This window comes from Ovis aries, chromosome 2 (genome assembly GCF_016772045.2).
Source record: "Ovis aries strain OAR_USU_Benz2616 breed Rambouillet chromosome 2, ARS-UI_Ramb_v3.0, whole genome shotgun sequence".
Lineage (NCBI taxonomy): Eukaryota > Metazoa > Chordata > Mammalia > Artiodactyla > Bovidae > Ovis > Ovis aries.
Genome location: NC_056055.1, coordinates 42,637,471 through 42,654,980, shown reverse-complemented (window position 1 = coordinate 42,654,980; position 17,510 = coordinate 42,637,471). Strand labels below are relative to the sequence as shown.

The window sequence follows — 17,510 nt, the reverse complement described above, 5'->3', positions numbered from 1 at the left end:
GGTACCTCTTTCTCCAAAAAGGGAAAGGGCATTGGTTCTATAGCTGCTGGCCCTGTAGCACCTTGACTTTGAGTAGAGGTCAGTTCTGTTTTCCTGCTCTGTGCTGCACTGGGGCTGTCCCTGCTGCCGGGATGTGTGAAACGTGAAGCCAACAGGCTGGTGCTCTGAAATGGCTGCTCTGAAAGGGACTAGGGTGTCAGATACCCTGCTTCCCACCCCCTACATGGCACCCATACTGAGATCCCATGCTTTGCTCTTTTGTGATAGTGACCTCTGACACAGCACCCTCGATCATCCTTAATCTCTAATCCAGCTCTAAGTGAAAGTCGCTCAGTCGTTACCAACTCTTTGCGACCCCATGGACTATATAGTCCATGAAATTCTCCAGGCAAGAATACTGGAGTGGGTAGCCTTTCCCCTCTCCAGGGAATCTTCCAATCCAGGGACTGAACCCAGGTCTCCCACATTGCAAGCGGATTCTTTACCAGATGAGCCACAAGGGCAATCCACCTCTAGGTAGATTCAGAGGAGGGGTAGACTAACGCATTTACTGAACATGGACTAGGCCAGAAAGCAGGAACATCTTGGTGGGCACCTTCTAATTATAAGCATTCATGGATGGGAAGCATGCTTTAGGCAATAAAAGATTAATTTTTTCTTTGCCTTTATTTTTTGGCAATTATATGTTGCAGAAACTATTATAAAGCATATGTGCATTTTGAGAGGATAAGTTGGAGGTGTGATGGAATGGGATTAAGTGGGAGACATGTCAGTCTGGGCTTTTAAAAAATTGTCCAGAGGTAATCCACAAAATGGATAAAACCAGATTGAGCTGACTATTGTAATCACTCGCAGTCAAGATCCTCATAATTAAGGATGAGGATCCTTGAACACGGGAAACTTCCTTTAAGGACGACTCATATTACAGATGTCATCCCTTGTAATCTGTTATTTTCCAGAATTTTGAGAAGAGGGCCCAAAGGTGCCATAGATAACGCCACCATGGCTAGTGTCTTCGTGGCATTTCTTTAAGAGGGCATTAGATACAGGTGAAAGCCAGGTGGCAATAGATTGAATATGGGATGGAAGAGGAGCCTGCTGGACAAAAGGGAGAGGGGAGAAGGCCTACATGGTAAACAGGTGCAGGTGATACAGGGACCCACCCTGAAACTCATAATTGGAGACATAGTCTGTAGCTGCAGGGGCGGTGATGGAGGGAGGAAGGCCCCCAAACACCAGAAAAAAGCGTCCCTTTTGGTAGAGGAAACGCTGTCTTCCTCTTCCCCTGGGCAAGCGGTGGAGGCGCGGAGTTAAGGGACAAAGCAAAAATGTCGAAATCCCCTTCCCTAACTCGCATCCCTTCCAGGGCTGACTAGGATCTTGTAGGAGTTCTTTCTCAGCCTCCCGGAGAAAGGAGGGTGACCCTGAGTGAGTTTAGTGAGGTTTTGGAGCTTCGCCAGGTAGAGGGACGCAACCCCGGCCCCCGTAGGCGAGCCTAGAGCCTCTCTCTACTCGGCGTCCCTCTGGGTGAAGGCGAGGTAAGCGAAAGCGGAGAGGAAACAAGCGACGTCGCGAGGCGGGGCCTCCGGGACACCCAATCCCCTTCTTTCCCCGCCCCTTCCCCGCCCCCTCAACTGATTTCGACCAACGGAACGCCGCGAAGGGCGGTACCTGTCACGGCTGGCGTTCTGGGTGAGATTTTGCCCCCACCTTTTTTCCCTCCCTCCCTTCTTTTTTTTCAATCCCCTTTCTCTTTTTTTGTGAATGAAAAAAGGAGGTCGCGAGCGGTCCCTGGGACTGCAGCGCTAGGCGTCTTGGTGGCCGCGCCTTCGGAGCGGGCCCAGGCGCGTAGCACCGGCGGCCTCGCCCCTCTCGCCCACTCCTGATCGCCGCCTCCGGCCTCCTCAGCCAGAGAGGACCGTTGGCGGCGGCGCGGCCCAGCCGCGGAGGTCTGAGCGGCCTCCCGCTGCCCGGCTCCGGCGCGCCTCCGTGACATTGGGCGCCGGGAGATGCTGATCCGGAAGAGGCAGTGGCCGCAGTGCCGCGCTCGCGGCCGCTCCCGGCCCGCCGTCCGGCCTGGGCTGCTCTGTCAGAGTTTCTGATGTAACGCGACCCGGGCCCGGAGCCTGAGCGGCGGCAGCAGCAGCAGCAGCAGCAGCGCGGAGGCACCGGTATCGTCCTAACTTGCACCCGCGGAGTGACCCCAGCCATTTCACTAAAATGAGCGTGCTTAGCAGGAAGAGATGTGTTCCTTACACTAGAAATCACTCCGTCACATGTAGCGGTGTAAGTAAATGATTAATTTGTATTATGGCCGGGTTGCGAGCAGCCTCTGGAAACGCGCCTCTTCCCCGTTCTGCGTCCTCCCGGGGGCCGTGTCTGCGCCCGTCCTGATTTCCCTCGGGGGCGTCCTCTCGTCCCTGGACTAGAGCTTCGGCTGCTGGGGTCTTAGCGGTCGGGGGACTAACCTTTTCTGGGTTTATCTAGGGAAAGGAAAAGGAAAAGAACTTGATTGCCGTGGCATGCAGTGGCCTTCCCCTTCCCCCATTTAAATAAAAAAATTTATTTTGTATGTGTGTGCAGAACAGCATGTCAAGAGAAAAGGTCCAGAGTAGTGGAAATATTTCCGTTAAAAATATTTAATGGAATGTGGGGTTTTTGTTTGTTTCTGCCATTCTGGATATGTTACTTTCAACCCGTTCCATTGCAGTCTGTGCATCTGAGTTCTGGCAAACTAAGGGGAGAAATCCTTAAGGTTGTTTGTTGATGTTTGAAGAGGCTTATTCTGTGTTTAGGCTTGCATTTTTGTTTAACATGACTATTCAGCATCTTTTTGGGCCTTGATGCCCATCGGATCTGTGGAGGGATTCATCTCTCTGCTCCCCCGAACCCCAGTGTTACAGTGTCAGTGACCCAGTGGGAGCCTCCTTTAATTGGAAGGGTCTTCTCTTCCTCATCCTGCCAATCCTCCTTGATCTTTACCTTCATTTTCAAGACATTCTTCCCTTTTGTATTTTGTAAGATGCAGGATGTGGGATATTGGTTGCTAGGAGACAAAGCAGGCTCCCAGGGAGATTCTGTTGTTTCCTTGACAACCAGACTAGGGCAGCTACAGATGAGCAAGCCTCCTATCGGCTGTGGGAGGGAAATGGGGGGCTTTTCTGGGCTTTGCAAAGAGTGTGTGTAGGGGTATGGAGGTGGGTCTGGGAGCCTATAAGGGTTGTAGCTAATTTGAGCATACGCCTTTTGTTCTGACCTGGCCTGAGTACAAAGACCTGGGACGTTGGTGGGCAGGAGGCTGTCTTTGGAGAAGGGGACAGGGATTGTGGGATGGAGTATGAAGGGAGCATCTGGGTGACTCTGGAATCATTGAGGAAGAGGAGTGGCCTGGGGGTCTTGATAGCCAGTGCAAGGTGGCAAGGAAACCATAGTGTGTGGAAGTTAATCAGGAGGCTCAGAAGGAATGGGGATGAGGCAATTGTGTGGAAAAGTCTAGAGTCATTGAAGGTGAGAGTGCCAGAAGGAAAGGGGAAGTTGAGAGGCTTATTGAGGGGGTTGTGCCATTGTATACCAGCACCATTATTGTGAAGTAGCAATATTCTAGAGCAAAAATTACATTACTGTTGACAATGGCATCATATCTCCAGGACAGGATCCTTCTAAAAACAGGCCTGATTAGACTAAGAGTTCTGCTCGCTTAATTGGGCCAGTGTGTATCTTAAAAGAGAGGTATAATTACACATAGAGATATGTAATCTGGCATTATATAATACCATGTTACATAAGAAGGCAAATACCTCCTTTTGGCCCAGGCTGTCTTGGCACAGATTCATCAAGATTCAAGATTTGCGTCTGATGCCCTCATACCCATTTTCCAGAAGAGTAGACCATGGCACAGAGAAATGAAGTGATTTGCCCTTTCCCAGATTAGATGGTGAATGAAGTTTGCCAGTCAGGCAGTTGGGATGGGGGTGGAGTGGGTAAGAATGATCAAAATTGGGAGGAAGTCAAAGGACAAGTAAGAGAAGACTGCAGGGGAGCTGGGGAAATGGATGGGGAGGGGCCGCTCAGCCAGAGGAACACCCAACAGGTCTGCTGTCTAAACTCCCAGCGGAGTGTCGCTCTTCTGCTTGTTGGTTGGCTGTCCCCTGCTTAAGCCTAGAGGTGCATAGGGTGTGCACTGAGTGTTTGAATTGTAGACTCAGCAATCTTGGACCAGCACTGAACCACTCTGCTGGTGTTCTGACATCCTCCTCACCATCCAGCTGCTCCTGGGTGTGAGAGCTGACTTGTCGCCTCAATTTCTCATCCCCTCTTCTGTCTACACAGCTCCATGGTGCTAGGACCTCAATTTGAGAAAGAAGCTCTGTTGGCTAGTAGGTTTTTTTCTTTCTCCTACATCTGTGTATATTTGTATTGGGGATTCTATCTGTTTTGTTCCTCAACTAATAAAACAGAAATCACAACTCAGATGCCTCCCAGTGCCAACACATCCTTCCCGCTGTCTGCCTTGAGATGAGGAACTGTCAGAGTGGGGCTCCTGCTCTTCATCAGGAGAGTGAACTTGGGGGGAGGCAAGATGGTGGGCAGAATAATGGTTGCTTGCTGGAGAGGGTGAGAAGGGGCAGAGGAAGGAGAAGGAATGAGGCAGACGATTGCACTGGAAACGAGGGAGGGACCTGCACAGAGACCCCTGGTTGTTTAGATCCTGTAAAATTCCAAGAAAGAGGAGGCGGGTGTCTCATTGGAAAGTCCTTGCTGTAATTTTTGCTAAGGTGGCTGAGATGCAGATGCATCCACTTGAGCAAAATCCCAGTTGCCATCGTTGGATATTTCAGGTCTGCATTCCTGCATGCTGGCATCTAGTTACAGCCCTGCAGGAGCTGAGCTCCTCTGTTGCTGCTGGTGGCCAGGCTCTTGGGCTGGATGGCTCAGCAGTGAGAGCTCCTGGGAAGCCTCCAGGACTCCTCTGGGCTCAGCCTTCCTTGGCCTAGGAAGGAGTCCTTCAAATTGCTCCAACCCCCAGCTGACTTCAGGCACTCGGGGAATGTGAGCAGGGGCAGGTCAGTGACCCTGGTGAAACCAAGCTTGCTAATAATGCCTGCACTACCCCTACCTTCTCTCTTCAACCCTTCCAGAGGGGAGTGGATGCCAACTGTGAGGCTGTCAGCAAAAACCCCTAAAAGCCCAGGGCCCCCTCCTGGAGATAGCTTTTTAAACACTGACATGACATTTTCACTACAGAAGGACCTTCTGTTTGTTCATTTGAGCCATCCCTCTCTGTGGGTGGATGAGCCGCTTCTCTACATAACACAGAAGGAAACTGAGGCAAACATTTGTTCAGAAATTCAGGCCCGAGTTTCTGACTCTCTGCTTTCCCATTACCGGTGCAGCCAGTTTAATGAGCATCCTTCCAGGAGTGCTGGTATCTGGGGTCTTCCAGCTTGAGACTCCTCCTCCCTAGGAAGGAGAAATGTGGAAGGGAGTGTATCTCATTTTCCCTGAAACTGGATGCAGGATACTTGGAGGGCAGGCCTGCGTAGGGGATGGGAAGGCTCACTGGCCATGGGATGTATTGTCCCAGATTTCCCAGGTGGCTCAGTGGTAAAAAATCCACCTGTCAGTGCAGGAGACGTGAGTTGGATCCCTGGGTCAGGAAGATCCCCTGCAACCCACTCCAGTATTCTTGCCTGGAGATGGACTACAGTCCATGGGGTCGCAAAGAATTGGATACGATTGAGTGACTGAGTGTGTGCACACACACGTATTGCCCCAGGCCACTGCTTACCCCCACTACCACCATCTCAATACTGAGTGAGCCCCTTAGGCAATGGGACGATCCCACAAGAGGAGAGGAGAGGCCTGTGGACTGCTCAGGTGCACCCAGAAGTCGCCTCAGCTTGGAGAATCTGGGACAAAAAACTTCAGCGTCTCTGTAATGGGGCTGGGGTTGAAGGACAGCCACAGGCAGGCCGGGGTTTGGAAATGGACAGCCAGAGAAGCAGAGAGGCAAAGGTCACGGCCAGGAGGGCCACTGCCCAGTCTGACAAGTCCATTAAATCTTAATTTAATTTTTTCATTTAAATTTTTAAGTTTTAATTTAATTTCATCTTAATTTTCTCAGCGGCCCTGCCCTCAGGCATGCTGGGAAGAAGGGGTGGGGACCTGGCGCTGACTCCCTCCTCTCACTGTTTGTTCTGCTCTCACAGCCCTGCGGGCTGGAGGAGGAGAGCAGATGATAAATGAACTTCCTAGGCAGACACCTCTCTTCCCAGGAGAGTGGGGACCAGCCCCCGAGCAGACTCTGCCTTGGGATCTCTCTCTGGCATTCCCCAACCAGAAGCCCTGCTGCTGGAGGATGGAGACAACAGGAAGAAGACCAGAGATTTACCCAGTGGAGCTGTGCCTCTCAGCCTGAAGGGACTCCTGTCTCCTCGGGCCCCTGTGGAGTCTGTGCCCGGAAAGCTACCCACTCCCTTGTCCTTCTCTCTGCTCAGATGCTCAGAGAGGCCACAGCCCCGGCAGAGAAGAGCTGCTGGCCCTGGCCCTCAGGGGCTGGTGTGTGAAGTTGTCTTGACTGCTTCTCTTCTCTCCCTCAGGTCCCAATTAATGGATTCTGACATGGATTATGAAAGGCCAAACGTAGAGACCATCAAGTGCGTGGTGGTGGGGGACAACGCTGTGGGCAAGACCAGGCTTATCTGTGCCCGGGCCTGCAATGCCACCCTCACCCAGTACCAGTTGCTTGCCACCCATGTGCCCACGGTTTGGGCCATTGACCAGTACCGGGTATGCCAAGAGGTAAGGTTGCAAATCTATGGCCTCACTTATCTGGGCTTCTTCCCCAGGAATCTCTCCAGAGGGGGCCTATGCTGAGCTCACGGAAGCCCTTTAAAGGTTGAGTAGGGGCAGCTGAAGAGCACAGATCCCTGGGAGAGGCCTGAGGGGAGCCCACCCCAGGGGAGGGGTCCCCAGCCCTTTTTGTTTGTCTGAGCAGAAGCCTGGGGCATTTGTATAACATAGCCCCCAGTAATGGGAAGCCCTGGAGCTGGGAAAGGGGTGGTGCTTTGGAGAGATGAGAGCTGCTGGGAGAAAAGGAATTGCTGGCTAATGATACCAGAAGACCCAAGGCTGGGAAACATCTGATTGGCAGGTACAGCTGGGAACAAGGACGGGCTCCTTGGGAGATCGCATCACTCCCATGACTATCTGCTCTCTGGAGTCTCTTCTGTCCTGGCCAGCTCTTGTTAGGGGACTCAGGTGTTCTAGGACACACAGAGGGAGACACTAGTTGTCCCTCCAGCCCCAATGCTGTGGCACCCAGGTGTGAGCTGACCCCACCCCGAGTTGGCATGCAGGGCCCCCAGGAACCATTGTCTTTGCTTCCCTCCTCTCTCCCTGTCCCACCCCGTCTCCTCCCTACCCCCTGCCAGGTGCTAGAACGTTCCCGAGACGTGGTAGATGATGTGAGCGTTTCTCTCCGCCTCTGGGACACCTTTGGAGACCACCACAAAGACCGTCGCTTTGCTTATGGGAGGTAGGGAAGGCCCCTGCTGCCTGCAGGGAGCCAAGTGGATGGGGTTTTTCCCTGAGGTATGAGGACATTCTGTGAAACTGAGTAGAAGGAGTTTCACTCTGTGAAACTGGGAGGAAGGAATGGAGAAAACTACTGTGGGAGACCCTTGATGGGAAGGAAGCCCGGGCTGGGCAGGGAGCCGGCTTTGCAGTTGGGAGGCCTAATTTCAGTTCTCCCCTGTTAACCAGTAATGCTGGGACTTTGAGCAATTAGGAAGGCCATTCTGAGATGAGTTTTTTCAGATGAGATGGTAAAAGTGGTCATGTCTAAATCAAGAGAACTGTGAGGTCAACCCAAGAGTCTTCGAAAGCTCTCAAGTGCTAACTTGGGGGTACAGAAATAGGAGGTGCTGTGATTAAATGTTTTGGGTGAGATCATGTGAGCTGATATGACAGTCGTGGGACTGCAGTGTAGGGGTGCCGTTGGGTATGTGTCCTCCCTTGTTCCAGCAGCAGGGAACATCACTAGCTTTTACTGCCTATAACCTCACTCTTTCCCACCCCCAGATCTGATGTGGTGGTTCTGTGCTTCTCCATTGCCAACCCCAACTCCCTCCACCATGTCAAGACCATGTGGTACCCAGAAATCAAGCACTTCTGCCCCCGAGCACCTGTCATCTTGGTGGGCTGCCAGCTGGACCTGCGTTACGCCGACCTGGATGCTGTCAATAGGGCCAGGAGACCCTTGGCTAGGTAGGGAGTCCTGGTGCCTAGGGAGGGGAAGGTGGCAGATGGGGAAAGGGAAGAAGGGGTGGGGGGAAGTTGTGTGTCTCTCAACTCCCTGCTCAGCCCTGAGAGAATGCACAGGGCCTCACTTCTCTCCCTCCATTTGAACCAGACTCACATAGGGGGCCAGTAAGAATAGTCATTCTTTTATCCATCCATCCATCCATACATTACGCACTGAGTGGGCAATACTGGGCTAAGCATCATGAGGAGAGAAGGAGAAGGAGAGGTCATCTTTGTATGAAAGGAGCTTATAATCTTGCTGGGAGATGAACTGGAGAGGTGAATATGTTAAAAACCAGCATACTAATTGCCAGAGAGGTAGTCGGCCCTCCCACTACTTTGAGCCGGGGAGATCACCCAGGCCTACCATAGATAATGGAGGGCTTCCTGGAAGAAGAAGGGATTAGAAGTGAGCCTTGAAAGAATGGTAGGATCTGGCCAAACAGAGGAGAAAGGGAGTGGAAATGAGCAGGGCAGGAACAGGGCTTAGCCCCAGATTCTCAGCAGGGACTCCCCCAGTCAGGTGAAAAACACACAGGATCGGGGGAATGCATCTCCCTGCCCCCGGCCCTTCCACCACTGACATGAATTTGGCTTCCCTTCTTGAACGTGCCAGGCCCATCAAGCCCAATGAGATCCTTCCCCCGGAGAAGGGCCGAGAGGTGGCCAAGGAGCTGGGTATCCCCTACTATGAGACGAGCGTGGTGGCGCAGTTCGGTATTAAGGATGTCTTCGACAACGCAATCCGGGCAGCGCTCATCTCCCGCCGGCACCTGCAGTTCTGGAAGTCCCACCTCCGCAATGTGCAGCGGCCCCTATTGCAGGCGCCTTTCCTGCCCCCCAAGCCGCCGCCCCCGCTCATTGTGGTGCCCGACCCCCCCTCCAGCAGCGAGGAGTGCCCTGCCCACCTCCTGGAGGACCCGCTGTGTGCAGACGTCATCCTTGTGCTTCAGGAGCGGGTGCGCATCTTCGCCCACAAGATCTACCTCTCCACGTCCTCCTCCAAGTTCTACGACCTGTTCCTCATGGACCTGAGTGAGGGGGAGCTGGGGGGACCCTCGGGGTCAGGGGGCCCCCGCTCAGAGGACCACCGGGGTCACCCTGATCAACACCACCACCATCACCACCACCACCACCACCACGGCCGGGACTTCCTGCTCCGGGCAGCCAGCTTTGACGTGTGTGAGAGCGTGGAGGAGGGCGGGGGCTCTGGGCCTGTTGGGCTCCGGGCATCCACCAGCGATGGGATCTTACGAGGCAATGGGACAGGGTACCTGCCTGGGCGGGGTCGAGTGCTGTCTTCCTGGAGCCGAGCTTTTGTGAGCATCCAGGAAGAGATGACAGAAGACCCACTGACTTACAAATCCCGGCTGATGGTGGTGGTGAAAATGGACAACTCCATCCAGCCAGGGCCCTTCCGGGCTGTTCTCAAGTACCTGTACACAGGGGAGCTGGATGAGAATGAGCGAGACCTCATGCACATCGCCCACATCGCTGAGCTGCTTGAGGTCTTTGATCTGCGCATGATGGTGGCCAACATCCTCAACAATGAGGGCTTCATGAACCAGGAGATCACCAAGGCCTTCCATGTCCGCCGGACCAACCGGGTTAAGGAGTGCTTGGCCAAAGGCACCTTCTCAGGTATGAAACAGGCTTAGGAGCTGGTGTCCCAAAGGCAGGAGAGTTCCCTTCAGGAGCCTTCTGCAGAATCTGGGTCTGTCTGAGAAGCATTCTGAGTCATCTCAGCCACAGATGTCCTGGAGATACCGTGGCTCTGCTCCTGAAACCTAGAGCCCCCAGCCTGAGATTGTGGTCATGTGGTGCTCACAGACTGTGGCTTCAGGAGGAAGCAGTCATCTGGGAGCAGTGTCGACCTGTGGGTTGGTTGTCCCATATTCTTTCACCCCATCCTCATGTGATGCATCTTCTCTCACCCAACAGATGTGACCTTCATCCTGGATGATGGCACCATCAGCGCCCACAAGCCCCTGTTGATTTCTAGCTGTGACTGGATGGCTGCCATGTTTGGGGGGCCATTTGTGGAGAGTTCCACCAGGGAGGTAAGGCTAGGATGGAAATGGCTGGGAGGGAGAGAGGTTTACTCCCTTTCCATCCGAGGCATCTGTCTCTTCACGGTACTTCCTTCAGCCTTGACTCTGTCCAAACCACCAAGTGATGGGCCCAAGAGACGTTTATGAGATGCCTCCTGTAGCCAAGGACTTTGCAATATACCAAGATGGGGAATTATGGTCACATCCTAGCTCTATAGTTTAGAAAAAAACTTTTTTCTTAAAGCAGTAAGAACAGATTTTTATTCAGAAACTATTGCAATAGGGGAAAAGAGATCTCAGTATAGAACTGGTTTTAATTCTTAATTGAGCATGATCAAGTGGGGTTTATAGTCAAGGTGTAGGGTGGGAGTCAGTGGGTAGAAAATTACTAAGAGTAAACATCAGGAGTCAGTTGGAGTTCTAGCCAAATCAAGACTGGAGTTCAAGTCTGACCTCCTTTCTACCCTTCTCTGAACTGTGACACTGACTGTCCATCCCTCAGCCTTGTAGTTAACAGTGTCCTCCTTTGTGAATCTGCTTAAAGTTCCAAGGGTCCACACCAAGTTTCCCCAGCTGATCTGAGGTTTCCCTTGAGTATGGGGATGAGGTCTTTTATTTCTGCTGAGTACCCTTCTCAGCTCTGGGCCCTTAGTCAGTGCTCAGCAAACACTTGAATGAAAGGCTGAACAAAGAATGCTAGAGCATAGCATCCTCTAACCCAGAGAAGGGATTTCCTACGATTTCTGGGTCAGGAAGATCCTTTGGAGGAGAGAAGGGCACCCCTCTCCAGTATTCTTCCCTGGAGAATCCCATGGACAGAGGAGACTGGTGGGCTACAGTCCATAGGGTCGCACAGAGTCGGACATGACTTACGTGACTTAGCACACACTAGAAAGGGAGTCCTTCTGGGAGGTGAAGAGGAGAGTTTGAGATTTGAGTTGCCTCTGCTCCCTGAAGCATGAGTGTGTGAGATGGGAACTCTCCAGAGCCACAGAAGCAGCTGTAAAGTTCCAGCCAATTCCCAGTGCAGCCTAGAGAGGCTGGCGGCTGATGAGAAAGCAGTTTTTGTGTTGGTCTTGCTCTGGAGAGATCCCAGAGGCCCAGAGCAGTAGCTTCGAGCAGCCCAGAGAGACCAGCTGGTGTTTGCTCCGTTCATCCACATCCCACTTGGCACTGCTCCCTGAAGGATAGAGTGGGGCCGGGTGCAGGTGACCGGAAGGACTCCTTCATGCTTCCTCCAAACCAGAAGGATGCTAATGGGAGTCCAGGTCCTTGTAAAAGCTGTTGGAGCCCTGCTCACAGGTGCTCAGTGGATGGGTTCATTGCAGGCTGTTGGTGTGGGAGATTAGCCTTTGGGGAAGGAGGGGTTCTGAGCAGGTCCAGGGACTGCAGAGGGGTGGTGGCCTGTCTATGGGAGACCAACTGTCCAGGCCAGAGCCTTCTGAGTTCTTCAGAACTGCTGCTCTTTCCCGAAAGCTGGACCTTGCTGCAGCCTGCTCCATTCCTTCCCACCCGCAGGTGGTATTCCCTTACACAAGCAAGAGCTGCATGCGGGCCGTGCTGGAGTACCTGTACACTGGCATGTTCACCTCCAGCCCCGACCTGGACGACATGAAACTCATCATCCTGGCCAACCGCCTCTGCCTGCCGCACTTGGTCGCCCTCACAGGTAGCTAAGCCCAGGGGAGGGTTCTCCAGGGAGGAGGAGGAGTCAGGGGACCCCCTGGGAGACGTGATTTCTTCTCTCACCTGTCTCCTCCTAGGGGACAGGCCGCCAGCACCAAGGGGATACGTTTACATAGCGTGAGATACGTCGGTGCGTATTGGGGTTGCGGTGAGGATGTGGATGTAAAGAAATGTGTGAGAGGGGTGCTTGGTGGGGTCACCTTATAGGTCTCTCTAGAGGTTATTGCAGCACAGCAAGTGGGCACCAGTAGATGCCAGGGCTCGAGGTTCTCAGCTTGGCCACGCTCAGGCAAGCTGAAGAAGTCAGAAAGAACAGAACACCGTTCCTCACTCCTACCCTTGCATCTCCTCCTTCCTCTCCTTTTTCTTCCCCTTTCTCATTTCCTTCTTCTCTTCCACCTTCACTTTCTCTTTCTTCTTCTAGAAACACAGTAAACATTGACTTAATTGTTGGTCACTCCTAATTCTTTGATTCCTGGAAGATCCTACGAGCTAGAGGTCAGGTTTCAGGATGGACCAACCCCAGAGGCTTGGGTGGAGCAGGGACTGGGGCAGGAGGGAGACCAAGGAGCAGCGCTTGGGGTCCCAGGGCAGGAGGAGAGCTGGTGTAGTGCAGATGAGAAGTCGTCTGGAGCCGGTCGTGCCCGCCGACAGGTGGCACTCCTGAGCTGGAGTCAGCATGTGCGTTCCATTGATGTTGGTGTTGGTACCTGTACTGGCATTGATGTCCAGATTAATGTCCTTGGGTGGGTTGGCGGCAGAGAGCAAGGCCTCAGATACTGAGTTGAGGTTCAGGGAAGGACCTGGTGTTAGAGATGCTGTGGCCCTCGGCAGATGATCAAGATTGGGACTTGCTATGAGGGAAGCAGCGATCCTATGATGAGAAATGAGTTGAAAGGTGGTGCTTGGTCCCTGGAAGAGGTGGAAATGATTGACCAGAATCAAATGTTAAGAGCTGAGCCTGCAGAGGCAGGCCAGGGGACACTGAGGGCTTTAGGGCAGAGAGTAAGAGGCTTCTAAAGATTTCAACTGCAGAATTCCCTGGTGGTCTGGTGGTAAAGTCTGTGCTTCCACTGCAGGGGCCAGGGTTCAATCCCTGGTCAGGGAACTAAGATCCCTGAGAGGTGGGACCAGTAAATAAATAAATGATAAATAAGACCACAGCTGCAACAATTTGAAAAAGTGGTGCAGCATTCCCAGAACACAGAAAACAGTCCAAACTCTTAGACTAAATAACTTTTGAAAGACTTGCTACAAAGAAATGGCCCAAATGAAAAAAAAAATGTATTCAGGTGTTTCTTTAAGTTTGTTTCATGATAGCAAGCAATCAGAAACAAGTCAAACAGGCACCCTGGTTAAGCACGCGTGGATGGATTTTGCAAGGTAGCCATTAAAAATGTTACCTCTCACTGCTGCATAGAAAGGCTTATAGAATATAACACTGAATGGCCTTTCCTGTGAAATGCTTCATAATTGCTAAAAAACACATTTAAAAAATATGTTTCTATGTACCTTGTTAAGGAACAGTGGAAAATGCCAAGTGTTGCATAATAAGTGACATGTTTTGTGATATAAGCTTACTATGAAGTTATTAATTTAAGCTTAATTTAAAAAATGTTAAATATTGCACAAGAACATGTAATATGTGTTCATCTTAATAAATTATTACAAACCAAAGTGGCCCTTGCTTGCCACACCAGAGCCCCCAGTCTGTCCCTCTCAACAACAGGCTCTCCCCACCCCAAAAGTAACCATTCTGCCTATTGCTCTAAGATTTTATGATCGCTCTTCCTTACTCTTCCTCATAGTTTTATCATCCAAGTGTTCATCCTGAAACACTACAGCATGATTTTATTTTTTATATATCTTTTAAGGTTTTTGTAATCTGTAAGTACCTTGTCTGTTAAAAACAAAAACAAAACTTTCCCTTGCGATATGTTGGAACAATCCTCTGATCTAGGGAACCTAGATTTTTCTACTGATTGCCTTTCTGTAGTATAACATATTTCCTTCCTATCAACTGGCCTTCAGGTCTAGAGGCGAGATTAGATCCAGTCTTCTTTTGGTGAGACTACATTTTGTAGGTTGTTTCTGCTTTTCATCAAGAAGCATAGATCATCTGCTTTTCTCTCTTTTTGTGGTGTTAGCAGCCATTGAGTTTTATTGCCATTCATTTATTAAGTGTTGTGAAATGGTAATATTCCAGTTCAGTCTATTTTTTTTTTTTAATCTGTTGGAATACTTTCAAAAGGAGAGAAACTTGCCCTCACCTATGGTTTGTTTTCCCAGTGGAATAGTTCATGTAGGAAAGGCAGGTGAATAAGTGGTATTTTAATTTACCAGTTGTTTTCCTTTCTCGTATATTTAGGTACTTATTTGGCTGCAGTGGAGTCTTAGTGGTGGCATGAAGGCTCTTTAGTTGCAGCATGTGGGATCTAGCTCCCTTCCCAGGGGTTGGTCCTGGGTCCCCTGCATTGGAAGTGTAGAGTTTTAGCCACTGGACCACCAGGGAAGTCCCGATTTACCAGGTTTCAAGATACACATTGGTTTCCTATCATCCTTTGAGAGTGACCAGTTGATTTTTTGTTATTAATATTACATGTGATTATGAATTTTTGGACTTGAACATACTCTATTGGTTTTTAGTTCAGTTCAGTTGCTCAGTCGTGTTCGACTCTTTGCGACCCCATGGACTGCAGCATGCCAGGCATCCCTGTCCATCACCAACTCCTAGAGCTTACTCAAACTCATGTCCATCGCGTCAGTGATGCCATCCACCCATCTCAACCTCTGTTGTCCCCTTCTCCTCCTGCCTTCAATCTTTCTCAGCATCAGGATCTTTTCAAATGAGTTGGTTCTTCACATCAAGGGGCCAAAGTATTGGAGTCTCAGGTTCAGCATCCATCCTTCCAAAGAATATTCAGAACTTATTTCCTTTAAGATTGACTGGTTTGATCTCCTTGCAGTCCAAGGGACTCTCAAGAGTCTTCAACACCATAGTTCAAAAGCGTCAATTCTTTAGCACTCAGCCTTCTTTATAGTTCAACTCTCACATCCATACATGACTACTGGAAAAACCGTAGCTTTGACTAGATGGACCTTTGTTGGTAAAGTAATGTCTCTGCTTTTTAATATGCTGTCTAGGTTGGTCATAGCTTTTCTTCCAAGGAGCAAGCATCTTTTAATTTCACAGCATCAGTCACCATCTGCAGTGATTTTGGAGCCCCCCAAAATAAAGTCTCTCAGTATTTCCATTGTTTCCCCAACTGTTTGCCATGAAGTGATGGGACCAGATGCCACGATCTTAGTTTTCAGAATGTTGAGTTTTAAGCCAACTTGTTCACTCTCCTCTTTCACTTTCATCAAGAGGTTCTTTAGTTCTTCTTCGCTTTCTGCCATAATGGTGGTGCCATCTGCGTATCTGAGGTTATTGATGTTTCTCCGGCAATCTTGATTCCAGCTATCGGTTTTAAATAATTGCAATTAGCTTTATGGAAACTCAGATACTCTACTGTTCCTTTAACCTGTAGAAGTCTCTTCAAGTTGGCTGTGGAGTCTCTAGAGGAGCTTTCTGATGCTCTGGAATGACAAGATGTGCCCGGTTCATCATGTACACTTCTTGCCCCATACCTGGAATCAGCCATTTCTCTGAGAAGTCTTGGCTTCCTGTAGTTGGAAATGGGATGTCAAGGCCACAGTATCTGCATTAGCAATGCTTTTGCTATTGGGATGGCTGTTGTTTCTAGGTCTTTTTCTATGAACTCAGCTGAGACATATTACTTTTAAAGATAAAATACTTTATCAGTTTATACTGATACAGTTAAAATTCAGAACTAAAAGTATTTACTTCTTCCCTAGAAAGGTCTTAACATGAAATGCAAAGTTAGTACACAATTTGTTACAAAATTTAAGTTAATATGAACGACTTGATTTAATCCTTAGTTCTAATCCATAGTTCTCAGCAAATTTGAGATTTAATACCCTCTCCCATCAGTATCAATGGCTGATTCTCAGGGGTGGGGACTTTCACCCCACCTGTGTAACTCCTTGCTGCAACATATGTAGCTTAAAAAACTTCATAGGTTATTCCAGTCCCCTCCTTCCTGGTTTCCTCACTGGTGGGAGCAGACTTAAATCTCCTGTGGCCTTTCCTGGTCTGTTGGGACTTACCCCGGAGCTCTCTTTGCCCTGCTGTGGGCCCCTGCTGGGGTCGGGGAGGGGATGAACAAGAGCCTGTCCACTCCTGTGGTTCTTCAGCCCCTTCCTGGCTGTGTGTGTGTCACAGAGCAGTACACAGTGACTGGGCTGATGGAAGCAACTCAGATGATGGTGGACATCGATGGGGACGTCCTGGTGTTCCTGGAACTGGCTCAGGTAGGATGACAGGGAAGGCATCTCTCCAACATTCTCAGCTCTGGGCTCTGCCTGTTGGCAGCAAATGGGAGGGTTCGGGAGGTGGTGGGTAGGAAGGAAACCCACTGACAGACTTGTTCCCCCAGTGGGCAGACCCGACTTATCCTCCAGCCAGAGGATGCACCTCAGCATGCCGAGAGGAGAGGCTGGCTGTGGCAGGAAGGGACGGAGACTTCAGGCCACCGTTGGGCAGGGGAGGGAAGCCCAGAGCCCTGCATAGACGCGGTTGCCGCCTGCTGAGGTCATTTAAGGCACACTGGGGACTCTCCATCTAAGATGAACATCCTACCTGCATTTTCCCAAGTGATAGTGTTAGTTGCTCAGTCATGTCTGGCTCTCAGTGACCCCATGCACTTTAGCCTGCCAGGCTCCTCTGTCTATGGGATTCTCCAGGCAAGAATACTGAAGTGGGTTGGCATTTCCTCCTCAAGGGGATCCTGCTGACCCAGGGATCAAACCCAGGTGTCCTGCATTGCGGGCAGATTCTTTACTGTCTGAGCCACCCAAAACAGGCAAGCAAAATCTCTCCTACCAGCCCTCAGGGTGCCAAAAATTCTAAAGATTAGTTTATGAAGCTAAAATATGCCTGGGAGGTCAGCTCTCTAAGCCCGCTTGTCAGCAGCTTAGTGCAGGCTGCTCAGGTCCAGCATGGAGGATGAGGGGTCATTCTGAGGAGGGCAGACCCAGTAAGAGGCTACCTCATAGGATTGTGGGTTTCTGGGGCTGTTGGGGGCAGGTCACAGGTGAGGTGGGGATGGTGCCAAGGAGCAAATGCATGTCATTCCGTCATGGTTTTGTGTGGCCTTGCCTCTCGAGGTGGGTTCTTTGTGACTCAGGGCCTTTGCCCAGCTGCAGCAAAGCTCTGGCTCTGAAGGCAAAAGTAGACATCTGTGTGCAGACCTTGGCCCAGGGGTCCCAGCACAGACATGCTCCTGTCTGTTCCCAGTTCCACTGTGCGTACCAGTTGGCTGACTGGTGTCTTCACCACATCTGCACCAACTACAACAATGTGTGTCGCAAGTTCCCCCGAGACATGAAGGCCATGTCCCCAGGTGA

The 17,510-nt window shown here is 50.8% G+C and overlaps 1 protein-coding gene across 5 annotated transcripts in view; it reads left to right on the top strand.

The window, feature by feature from the left end:
* Positions 1–17,510, top strand: part of RHOBTB2 (Rho related BTB domain containing 2) — a 32,015-nt gene that overhangs the window by 10,063 nt on the left and 4,442 nt on the right. The window contains 14 exon segments of one of the 5 annotated variants that reach the window (NM_001009723.1): positions 8,114–8,268; positions 8,921–9,218; positions 9,221–9,549; positions 9,552–9,718; positions 9,720–9,945; positions 10,246–10,364; positions 11,874–11,897; position 11,900; positions 11,903–11,911; positions 11,913–11,980; positions 11,983–12,061; positions 12,064–12,171; positions 16,327–16,415; positions 17,401–17,506. In NM_001009723.1, the coding sequence (NP_001009723.1) occupies positions 8,136–8,268; positions 8,921–9,218; positions 9,221–9,549; positions 9,552–9,718; positions 9,720–9,945; positions 10,246–10,364; positions 11,874–11,897; position 11,900; positions 11,903–11,911; positions 11,913–11,980; positions 11,983–12,061; positions 12,064–12,171; positions 16,327–16,415; positions 17,401–17,506 (1,756 nt within the window). In that variant the 5' untranslated portion in view covers positions 8,114–8,135. 5 annotated transcript variants of the gene reach the window in all.